The sequence below is a fragment of the Cyprinodon variegatus genome, unplaced genomic scaffold, assembly GCF_000732505.1.
Source record: "Cyprinodon variegatus isolate N-32 unplaced genomic scaffold, C_variegatus-1.0 Scaffold674, whole genome shotgun sequence".
Lineage (NCBI taxonomy): Eukaryota > Metazoa > Chordata > Actinopteri > Cyprinodontiformes > Cyprinodontidae > Cyprinodon > Cyprinodon variegatus.
In genome coordinates this window covers 151,336-162,976 of record NW_015151127.1, presented here as the reverse complement: position 1 = coordinate 162,976, position 11,641 = coordinate 151,336, and the positions used below count along the sequence as shown (strand labels likewise).

The 11,641-nt window shown below is 40.1% G+C and overlaps 1 protein-coding gene across 1 annotated transcript; it reads left to right on the top strand.

Annotated features, from left to right (window-relative positions):
* Window positions 1–221: 221 nt before the first annotated feature.
* LOC107097122 (zinc finger CCCH domain-containing protein 6-like) lies at window positions 222–10,071 on the top strand. The gene is made up of 12 exons (XM_015394138.1): window positions 222–761; window positions 2,884–3,109; window positions 3,868–3,981; window positions 4,076–4,310; window positions 4,405–4,547; window positions 4,669–4,797; window positions 4,886–5,000; window positions 5,915–6,024; window positions 6,103–6,320; window positions 6,400–6,782; window positions 6,872–7,054; window positions 8,037–10,071. The coding sequence occupies exons 1-12, from the start codon at window positions 676–678 to the stop codon at window positions 9,554–9,556; spliced, it is 3,462 nt and encodes a 1,153-aa protein (XP_015249624.1). The 5' UTR covers window positions 222–675; the 3' UTR covers window positions 9,557–10,071.
* The last annotated feature ends 1,570 nt before the right edge of the window (window positions 10,072–11,641 follow it).

The window sequence follows — 11,641 nt, the reverse complement described above, 5'->3', positions numbered from 1 at the left end:
TAAGAACAACTACCATCGATATGAGTTTTATACATTAAATGTCGTTTAGGGGCGTCATGGCAGTTTAACCAGACAGCTAAATCAGTAAGAGCTGCCTTGAAAAAGGCGTTGGTTTTAATGAATTCGCTGAAATCGACTGGCATTTCTATGAGCCAATCACAATAGCCGGTTTATTTGCGCGTGCTATTTCTGACCAATTGCCGGTCGCGGTTTTCTATCCCTATGTTAGATAGATCCGTCCAGCCTATAAATAGGTGGAGGAGTCATTGTCGAGGAATGTGCGGCATAACTCAGAAGCCATTTTGTGATGATATCCCTTGTTGAGAAAGCCTGTGAGGATGCTGAAACCAGCGAACATGGTTTACATTGCTGTCTGTTTCTCCCTCCGTCTCCTCTATTTCCACCGTGGCAGCTGTCAACCGACGGGACATTAGCAAAGCGGGGTGTCGAGTTGTGCTCACAGGGTTAAAACGCCACTGAGTATGAAAGAGGAGAGTGTCTGTTTACTGTCTCTGTCGAGACATGTAACACCGTGAGTCTTTTCCAGTCTGAAATCTTCCAGCATCTCTCACAAACCAGCCGTCTCCTTTGAGTGACCGTGTTATAATTCACTCTTGATACCGAGGAGAAGGATAACCAGATCCGTCATTTTTTTTTTTACCTCTCTCTCTCCAAATGGCTTCTGTGAGCCTTGTTTCCAGTCCCCCAGCCCCCGTTCTTGACAAAAACATGACAGACTCTGAACTTGCAGGGGATGAAAGGTCGAGTAATGTTCTTAATGCAATTCTTAATACGCTCATCTGTGCGCTTCAGTGCTGTGGGTCTACATGCTTGTGTTAATGTTTATTGCAGACATTTTCAAGGTTCCTCCCCCTCTTAATATTCTTTTTGCATGCATTTATTTGGTGCATATCTGTGCAAACAGCCTCTATTTTTTCCATATTCACTTTGATGATTCATTATCATTTCCATGCGAGGTTTCAGACCTCATCGTTCTATTGTTATGCTGCTGGGATTCATAGAGCTGTTGTTGCCATCTGCAGGACATTATGCAAATAACTAATGACGAAGGCACCACGCCCATCATGCTGCCATACTCCCCCTGGCGGTCACCTGGCAGAACTGCTCAGAAAGGGTTCATGCAAGGTTGACCTTTGGTTCCTCTAGCTCCAAGCTTTTATCTATGTACTCTTTATTTTAATGAAACCTAGCAAAAAAAAATAATAATAATAATAATTTTATTGAGCAACGATTAACCCCCACCCCCACCCCCCCAAAAAAGGGGAAAAAAATCTTGTGCACCTCTTGACTTTTGATCTCTTGCATCTGCTACTGATTTAATTATATAATTAAATTTTAAGTAATTTATAGGTAAAAAATCATCTCAGTATTTGCTTCATTTAGTTTATGCATAAACCTTTGACATTCTTATAATACAAAAACCTTTAGTGAAAACAGCAAAATAATCTGATTGCTTTTTTTTTTAAATAGAAGCATAGCAATTATTTCCATCACAACAATATTGTATTTAATATTATTAATGTTTAATCCTCTGATAGATTATTATATATGATGGTCTGCTGACCAGGTTCTACTGTAGAAAAACATCCCCAAAGGGGACACTTGCGCTTTGCTTCACAAATGATTTGATCTTTTTTTTTTTTTCCTGCAGTCCCTGGAAAATTCCCTTGTTTTAGTATCCAAATGATTCTTAGACTCTTCCAGATAAAGAACATTATTCCAGAGGTCCAGATCTTTGTCTACACTAGTCCTCTAGTCCTCTTGGCAAACTTTTTGCTTACCTGTTGTTTTTTAATTTTTAAGCTAATTATACCTCCCATAAATAAATAGATCAGACATGTTGCTTTATAAGAACAATGTCAAAAGTTTGCTGCAGGAGCCGAGATGACATATTTAGATATTATTGAAATAAAATGATGCACTTTTTTTCTTATTTTAAATATAAATTGTCTTATTCCATTGGCAAAGTGTCTCACCTGATCTGTTCAAGAAAAAAATCCTCTTATTTTGAGGGGAAAAAAATACTTCTTTTTTTGCTGTGCAGAAGAACACCAAACTGAATGTCTCAAGTTTAAACTGGGTAAAAAATGCTGAATCATTATCCTCTCATAAGCAGTTGAACTGATTAGTCATTTATAAATGAGCTGTTCTAATTTGTTCCTATAATCATACATTATAGTTAATTTACTGTATTTTCGCCAAAAAGTGTTAAAGGATAATTTGTGTTTGGTTATGTTATTTGATTAAAAAAACAAATATATATATATATATTGGAATTTATTATATATTTTTTTGCAAAGCCTTCAAAATATAGTACTGTAATTGCTGTCCTTTTATAACTGAAATGCTAAAAGGAGATCCAAACTGTTTAATGCTGATGTGAAACTGCACCTAAATAATAAGTTATATTTTTTATACAAAACACCTATGCTTTGATTTATCTGCTGATGGATGTATTTCTTATGAACTTTAATTAGTGTTATTTTAATCAAAACTTTTTATCCCTTATTTTGATAACAGATTATATTAATTAATAAAATGCTGTAAACCTCTTGAACCTTAAATCAAAAAGTTTTCATTGGTTTATATAAAGATGAGAGAAAATAGGACATACTGTTTTTGACAAATGTTATGAAAGAAGTAAAACTTCATATATTAGCTGTTTCAGTTAGTGATAAGATTTAAATAGTGTATTAAATAACTAGAGAATTGGTCCTTTGTGGGGAAGACATCCGGTGTTTAGAGGCTGACTTTACTGAGGATGTTAACTATTTTCTAAATAAAAAAAATATTTATGTTTTTCTATGCAATATCACCTATAAGGAAATCAAATTTGGCATTAAATGTAAAATGTTCTCTTAGGGAGGATGGTGAGCTGGAAGATGGAGAAATAGACGATGAGGGCATCGAGATCGAAGAGGAGAACAAAGAGGCCGCTGAGGTGAAGGATGACAATGAGAAAGAAAAGGAAAAAGAAAAAGAGAAAACTAAAGAGAAAGAAGAAAAAGGACGCAGACGTTCGAGGAAAAGATACAAAAAGACGAGGGAGAAGAGGAGGTCCAAAAGGAGGAAACGTGAAAGACAAAGAGTGAGTTATCAACCGCCTCATTATTACAACAGGATGAGTTTCAGGCAAAACTGAAAAGTCATATAAATTAAAAATATTAATTTATTTCAGTAATTCAAGGCTCTAAATTGTAACGTATGTATATATAGATTTTCACTGACGCCTTCCACAAGTATGCTTTTAAAAGAGCACTGTTTGCAAGCAGAATAAATGATAGTATAGTGTAGAGTAAAACACAGAGGAAAAAAGGTGCAAAAGCAACAAGTATGGTCATTGCCTTGGGAGGAGTCAGAGATAAAGCCCATTTTGGGTGTGTTGGGGATTGATGAGGTTTGATCTGCAGCTAAAGTCTGAGTTTCAACGTATTTGGCTCGACACCAGGAAGGTGATAGTTCTACCACATGTCCTGAATTCAGCTCTCAGCAGTAAATCAAGACAGAGTCTATGTTTTCTTACCCTCCCCAACAGCTGTGGTTATCCTTCTGTTTGTGCACATTTTGCTGCCACAGTTTTTCCTTTCAAGAAACTTTCCATTAGTATACACAGCTGTAGCACTCTGCGGAGAAAAAACATCTCTATCATCCAAACTTTGACGCTTCCATTAACAGTTGCCTGTCTCCAATGGGATAAGGTAGTCGGTCGTTTCTCATTCGCTAAATCAGTAATAAATATCTTCATGCTGCTTTTCTGTCTGCAGCTGAATATTTTTGCATAATTTTGAGCTGTTTTTGGTTGATTTAAATTCCACTAAAGCAGGTTTCGTTTCCTCCTCTCTCCAGCATCATTCTCCCTCCAGCAGCTCCAGCTCCGACAGCTACGACTCAGACTATGAAAGGCCCAAAAGCAGGAAGGGCCAAGGTTACAGCCGGGAGCCTGAGAACCAGTCCTCTCTAGTGAGTTCATCATTACTTGTGCATCAGCAGCACTATGCGAGTTTTTGGGAAAAAAACAAAACAAAACTGTGTTTGTTTTAACTACCGGTAATAGCATTCGAAGGGACTCCATGGAAACTCGAAGAAGTCGTCTCCGCCAAAGAGCAGCGACTTTGATAAATACAGCGATGACTACAGTGATGACAAGTACGACTATGAAGAGGAGGAGGAGGACTATGAAGATGACATGTCAGAGTACCAGCAGTCTAAAGATGGGAGTCAGGGAAGGGGACGCTACTCAAAGGAACAGATGAGCAGAGGAAACTTGAGAGGCATGAAGCAACAACAGTGTATGAATCCTTTTTAGATCCAAACAGCTTTTTCCTCAGATTACTTTTCTTTTACTTCAGTGTTACTGAAGAGATCTTTTTAATTTTATTTCAGTTGGACAGAGAGGAAGGGGAAGAGGGAGTGGACCAGGAAGAGGGCGAGGGATGCTGATGAAGAACAAGAAGATGAAGGGCAAACCGTGGGGTGGACGTGGACGGGGCCGAGGAGGAGACCTGGGAATGGAAGACATGGGACCTGTATGTACTGTCTCTCCCTGGAAAACTCACTCAGTTTGCATCTTGTTACAACCCCTGCCATTCATTCAGCTTGCATTGTTTTTCTGTTATATAATTATTTAATTTCTATAATCTGCCACAGGAGGGAAAAAGCTCCTCTGGCTTTCAGAAAAAATGGCCAATCATGAGCAAGGAGTTCATCAGTCAGCATACAGTTGAACACAATGGTAGATACATCTGCAAGTACTTCCTTGAGGGTCGCTGCATCAAGGTATAGCAGCTTAAATGTCCTGCAGCTTCTTTTCACAGCGATGACTGATGATACTTATGTTGAAATATTTTGTCTTTTCTTTGCACAGGGGGAACAGTGCAAATTTGAACATGAGCTTGTGGTACCTGATAAGAAAAAGGAGCTTTGCAAGTTTTATCTGCAAGGATACTGCAGCAAAGGAGACCACTGCATTTACATGCATAATATCCTTCACTAAATATTCTGATTTATATTTATGAACAGTTTCTGGTAAAGGTTTTTATACATAACTATTTCCATGTTTCTTCACCTTATAACAGCAAACTGTATTTTACTAAGATACGTGATAAAGATAAAGGAGGAACTAATTGTTAGGAGGATAAGGTAGTCGGTCACATGAAGCTGAATCTGCTCCGACTGCCAACCTTCTTTCTGTCTTTTTTCTGTTTTTTTGGATGGGTGGTACTGTAAACAGCAGCTAGGTTAATATCGCGATCAAAGACATCTTTTTATGCAGACCGGGCGACTCCGGGCACATCACTGCTCCCCTCAGGACTTTGGCTTGTGCATCATTTCATGGGCATTACGCTGCCGTGTGTTATGCATAAGTTAGGCTGTCATTGGACATAAGTTCTGGACTCATCATGAATATGCTATATGTACGACTAAACTTGAAAAAATATATAGAAAGTTCAGCCAGCATTTTAGAAGATTCTGGGACGTTAGGCATACGCTGTCTAAATCGGCAAGGTGTGACAGGGCCCAAATGTTCCCCAACATCCCTCTGCTGCCTTAAAAAGCTGTTTTGATATTAAATGATACAAAGGAATACTCTATTTGTTAATTAGGTTACTTTTAGCAGGTGATTGCACTGGAAATCTGATTAAAGGAAGGTAATTTTAACTTATCAGTTTTATTTCATTACCTTTTAAAATGTGTAAAGTCCTTTATACATTTTAAATAAATTTGCATTTTTCTTTAGCCTCTCAGTTCAGTTAAATGCAAATATTCTGTCAATGATAGGTATTTAATTATAGGGTCTTAATGTAACAAAACTAGAAAGTTTCCAGGGTGTGAATATTTTTGCAAAGCGGCCAAAGTACTGATCCTGAAAAGGTTCCTTAACCTTTGTTTGCACATGAATACCCCTGCAAGTTTTTTCACACAGGAGCCAAATGTTACCAAGGGGATAACTGCAAATTCTCCCATGATGCTTTGAATGATGTGACGAAAGAGCTGCTTGATAAGGTAAAGCAGACCTAATCTTTAAATTCAGAAGTGAGATGTTCTGTTATTTGAATGCTTCCCCTCTGTTTCGTACGATAGATAATAAACACAGAGGAGGAGAACGCCAGAGAAGACGAGTTGGAGCTGGAGGATCTTAGAAAGCAGGGTATCGCACCACTACCAAAGCCCCCGCCTGGAGTGGGGTTGCTGCCCACCCCAGGGCAGAGCAGCCCCACAGACTGTGGCAAGAAGATTCCCTCTCTGTTTGAAATTAAAGTTCATCCTACTGTTGACTTGGCACAAAAAATCGCTCTGAGGTAACCAGAGTGTTCTTTAATCAACGTGATCTAAAACTCCAACTTTTCATGACTCTTAACAATCATCTTTACTTTTCAGTGGCTCCAGCTATACCCAGAACCAGGGGGATGGAGACGCTCAGTTTAGTGGAGGTTCAGAGGACATGCAGGGTGGTGCTGCTGTGGCTTCAGGTCCTCCTCCTGCAGCCCCAGCTGAATCAGCTGTTATTGGCCCACCTATGCCACAGAGTCCCCCAGGAAAGCAGCCGCATCACGGATTCCCAATGCAACTACCACCCCCCACTGGTCCGCCCCCACCCTTCCATGCAGCCGCTATCAACCAGCAGATAAACGTGCAGAAGCCTCCATTTCCACCAGACCTGCAGCTGTTACAAAACATGTTGTCCTTCTCATCATTTGGTCAGAACCCATCAGACAGTTTGAGCAACCTCTTCCAAAACCAGGCAATGGGTCAACAGGGAGGTCGGTGATATTCTAAAACAGCCGTTAAATAAATTTTTTAACCCTTCGCATGTTACTAAGCTATGATGCATTTTTTTTTCATATTGTAGTGGAACCTGGTCAGGCTTTCATACATAGCCTTCAGCAGCTTTTGGGTGCAGAGTCACAGTTACAGTCTTTGCCACCAGCGGTGCAGAAGGCCATCTTGTTGCATCTGACGCAGCAGCAGCAGGAGTCCCAGGGCAAGGAGCCACACAGAGCAGAGGGACAGTTGGATAAGAGCGAAAACAGGGGTAAGTAGACATGTTTAATGCTCTGAATGAAAGAAATAAAAATGATAAATGACAGTCTATCTGGAAGCCTATAAATATCACAGTACATTAGGTAAGGCCACAGCAGCGTTTTAAATGTCTTGCAGAAATAGTGTTTTTTCTTATTATATCATGCTACAAACTCAAACTTAGTTGTTTTTTATTTAACTTTTACTTTTTAAATCTTTCAAAACTCTGCAGTGTGCATATCAATTCAGGCACCCCTGTGTTTGATCTAACACATTCTTATTTGTTTGCTGTATATCTCTACCAGCTTTGCATGAGAGACTAAAAACATTCTTCTTTTCCATTGTTGTCAGCTCAGCCCAACATTTGTTATTCTTGGGTCAGTCTCAAGTCTGTTGCAGATGGGTTTTCTTCCAGATCTTTGCAGTAATTAAAACTGCATAAAGACAGAATTTATGCGGAGAGTTTCTAGTGATGATTACTACTCAGCAGAGAGATTTTCACTAAAGGGGCAAAGCAAATTCTTTTGCAATTCAGCAGACAGTTCTTAGTGATATCGCCCATTTCTCTACAGCTTATATCTGACCTGATTGCTGTTCTTTCTGGTCATCATGAAAATGTTTGTTCACTAGCGTTATCTAACAAAACCTTCACAGATGAGCTGGATTTATATAGAGATTAAATTGCACAGAAGGGGAATGAATTAATGTATAGGTGATTAATGTATAGATATGAGTAAGTGGGACTAAATGTGAACTCAGACTTCACTTTAGGAAAGGGTTTTGTTAAAAAAAAAAAGTGAAATCCATGTATGACTTTTCAACTTCCACCATACTTTTGCGCAACCTTTTGCAATGCCGTTCCCTAAGGTACAGATTAAAGAAACTCATAAACAAAAAAGGTCTAATAAGTTGTGGTTGTCATGTTATGAAATGTAAAACAGTTGAAAATATAGCAGGAAGTGTGAATGTTGCTAACGATATATATTTCTCTGCAGATGAAACAACAAACTGGTACTCCAGCGACGAGGAGGACGGGGCCTCTTGTGTCTCCTCCATCCTCAAATCTTTAAAAAAGCAAAATGAGATGCAGCAGAGTCAATCGAAGCTTCTCCACGCTGCTTCGGCGGCTCCAGCACTGGGCGATCCCAGGCTCATGAAAGAACACGCACCATCCAGCGACCCTCGGATGAAGACGGACCCTAGACAGCGACTCCCAGATCCCAGTAAAGAGTTGGACTCAGGCGCTGAATCGAGGCTCCCCAGAGACCCCAGGAAGGTGAGACCAACCGATCTCGGTCGCCAGCAAGGTCATCCGACTCCACAAAAGGCTCCGACCGGTGAGGATGATGAAGAAGGAGAGAGGGAGCTGAAGGATAGAGCAGTTCTTATCCCGCTGGAAGCCAGTCCTGGCCTGGTGCTGCGGGATCCGCGCTGTCAGCTGAAACAGTTCAGTCACATTCGGGTGGACATTCTGCTGCAGCGACCTGCCTTTGCTCATACAGTGGTGTGGGCACCTGAGGACCTCATCCCTTCCCTTGTTCCCAAACAAGAGCACTCCATCAACCTGCCGCTTCCACCACTGATTGCAGACGCTCAGATGAACCGAACGAGCCTTCCGGACCATTCCATAGGTTCCAGCCCTACACCTTCTGACCCCAGACTAGTAGCAGCCCGTTTGAAAGAACGGTTGGGTCGAATCGCCACTGGATCCATAGAGTCCCGATCCTCTACAGAGAGACCCATAGATCCACGGCAGCAGAAATCTCTGGACCCCAGACTCAAGCGTAAAGGAAGTCTAGACTCCAAAGTGCTGGGCCAGAAGGATCCCTCCTCTGTGGGAGGACTGGTGGACCCCAGGCTCCAGAAGGCCAGTAGTAACTCCTCTCCCCAAGCTGCCCAAGGCAAGCCGGAAACTGAGCGGCTGCCACCGTATGCCCTCCGGTTGGCATCCTCCGACGGAGGGCTGGAGAGTCCCACCACAATCCTTGGGGGGATCCGCTTGTATGATCCCCGCTCCCAAACAGAGCCGACACAGAAGGAGCCGGTCGAACCTCCTAAAAAACCTGGGATTTTGAAACAACCGTCCAAAACGGAGATCTCCATGGCAACATCTCTCTCACCTACTCAGCGCAGTGGCTCGTTTGAAGAGGTAAAGAGCACAGAGGTCACCTCAAATCAAACCCCTCCTACTTCTCCCAGCGAGCCTCCTCCCGTCTCACCTGTCAAAGCCCCCGCAGTCCATAATCTCCCCATCCCGGCGCTGGCCGGGCTGATCCGGCCTCAGTACACCGACCCCAGGCAGGCTAAACAAGGAGGACAGGGCACTGCAGGAGCACAGGAAGAGACGGAGATCAGCAGGGAGCAGGAGGGGGAGGTAGAGGAGGAGGATCACAATGAAAAGGAGGAGGTTCTAGAAGAAGAAGCAGAGCAGAAAGATCCAGACGAGACTGATGACAGAACGCTAAAGGATGTTTTCAAGACTTTTGATCCCACTGCGTCTCCTTTCTGTCAGTAGATTCTTCAGTGCTGAAATGAAAACAAATTCTAAATTTTTTTTAATTGTTAGAACATTGCCACATATTTTTCTTTAGTAATACATGGCTCTATTTATTTCTGTAAATATTCATGTTTGGGTTATTACTTATCAGAAAATAAGAGTGTGGAATGTTGAGGATTTTCAATGTGCAAACATTTCCTTCTAGCAGACCACGTTAATTATAAGACACGTTTTCACCGTATTTATTCCTTCCCCCTGGGAGCTTATTGTGTGTCCTTTATTTCATATTTACCCTTTTTACCCCTTTTTTTTAACAGAGAGGAGCTTTTTATTTTTTCAACGACTTATAATAATCAAAGAGAATCCTCTCATCACATTAATCACATAAAAATGGGATTTATTTTTCCAGGTGTTACACTTTATAAACTATTAAAAGGTTAAGCATTTTGCTGTAATGTTTTACTTCATCATCTTAGCAGAAAATGATATAGTTTCTTCTTCTTTGCCTTGATAGGGCATTATGTTCTCAGTTTGATTTACCAGGCCTTGCAAATGTGTTTGTATGTTTTGAAATACTACAAACTTCCTTGTATTTTATTTAAATTTTATGTTGTTTCCCACAGGAAAACTTTCCTACAGATAAAAAAAAAAATGGTAAGGTCTGTGTTTGTAGTATCCATTGCAGAACCACCAGACAAGGCTTTTCCAACCCTGTGATCTGAAACACAGATTTCATATTCCAGATTTTAGATTTTTCCATCACATCTAAATCTAGCAACATAATCCCACAATTTTTAGCAGGATGCTTCATCTTGAGGAGGTTATTCAGGTCTGATTTTGTTCAGAGCTCGACAACAGTTTACTGTGGATGAGATGAATGGTGGCTGTAGCTTCCATTCATCTTCCTCTGAACTCTGAACAGCCTTTTTTCCTGCTGAAGAAAAGCTCCTCCAATTTCTTCTATGTTTCATACTGAGCTGCATTTTTAAGTTGGTTTCCACAATTATGCGCTACTTTGTAGGGCTGGGCATTAATTGCATTTGTACCATAAAATTGCAGAAGCACTCAAATTTGGTAATGTTAAATTTAAGACTCTCCTCTAGCTTCTAGATGTTTAAAGGGGGTTTGCTTCCAACAAAAATGAAAAACTTCCAACTGGCATGCAGATCTGTGCATGTAAGCAATTTTCTAAACAAAGGTTGCAGTAAAGTCCTGCAACATTACACTCTGGACATGCAAGGTAATGAAAAAAACTAAAATCCTGGAGTGAAACATCTACATCCAAATAAAATTGCACCTCAATATTGGTTTAAATTAATTGCAGTTTAGATTTTTGGGAAAATTGTCCAGTCCTACCATTTTTTGTGTTGGACCATCACATAAAATCCTGTTACAGTGAATTTTAGTTTCACTGATTGTAGGTTCGCCGAGCAAAAAAAATGATGCTCCATATTCCTAATTTCTGTTAAGGCTCAGAAGGCTGTTTAACTTCTCCTTCACTTTAGAGTTATACGTTGCTTTGTGTTGGTCGATATAATCCAAATAATACCAGAGGAAAACCTGAACACCTGTGGTTATATATATGGTTATAAGGAAGGAACATTTGCAGTATTTGAAGAGATACAGATACTTTTGCAAACCATGATGCTGTGCCATTTAAGAAATAAACACAATCTATGGAGTAGCAGCTATTCTAGATACTGAAAATTATACATGAAATAAAACAAAATAAAAATTTTGTGTGTATATTTTGTAAAGAAGAACAATCTGAAAGGCATTAAAAGTAAATGTATATATGTAAGAAATGAATCCTTTACTGCACTTTTCATGTTTTTTTTTTTTTGTAAAGCATTGTATATGAGCTTTTATGCGTAAAGTGTGAATGTTGTAGTACGAAGCATTTTTTTTCTGTAATGTGTGGAACTTTCTGTTTCCTTGAGGATGACCTGTTACCATTTTTTTTATTTCCTTCATATTTTCTATTGTGAACAGGCATTTTTTTTTCTTATTTGTACAGAGCATTTTACTCAGCGCTCCATTGTAAGCTGACACCAGCTTCTCGGTTTTAACTACACATGCCCATTATTTAAGTGCTTTTATTTG

Bases quoted from the DNA above. Each gene is read 5' to 3' on its own strand.
- LOC107097122 (XM_015394138.1), top strand. From the start codon at position 676: ATGGCTTCTGTGAGCCTTGTTTCCAGTCCCCCAGCCCCCGTTCTTGAC. The intron at 5,001-5,914 runs ATATCCTTCACT...CTTTGTTTGCAC, and splicing joins CCACTGCATTTACATGCATA to ATGAATACCCCTGCAAGTTT. The intron at 6,025-6,102 runs GTAAAGCAGACC...TTCGTACGATAG, and splicing joins CGAAAGAGCTGCTTGATAAG to ATAATAAACACAGAGGAGGA.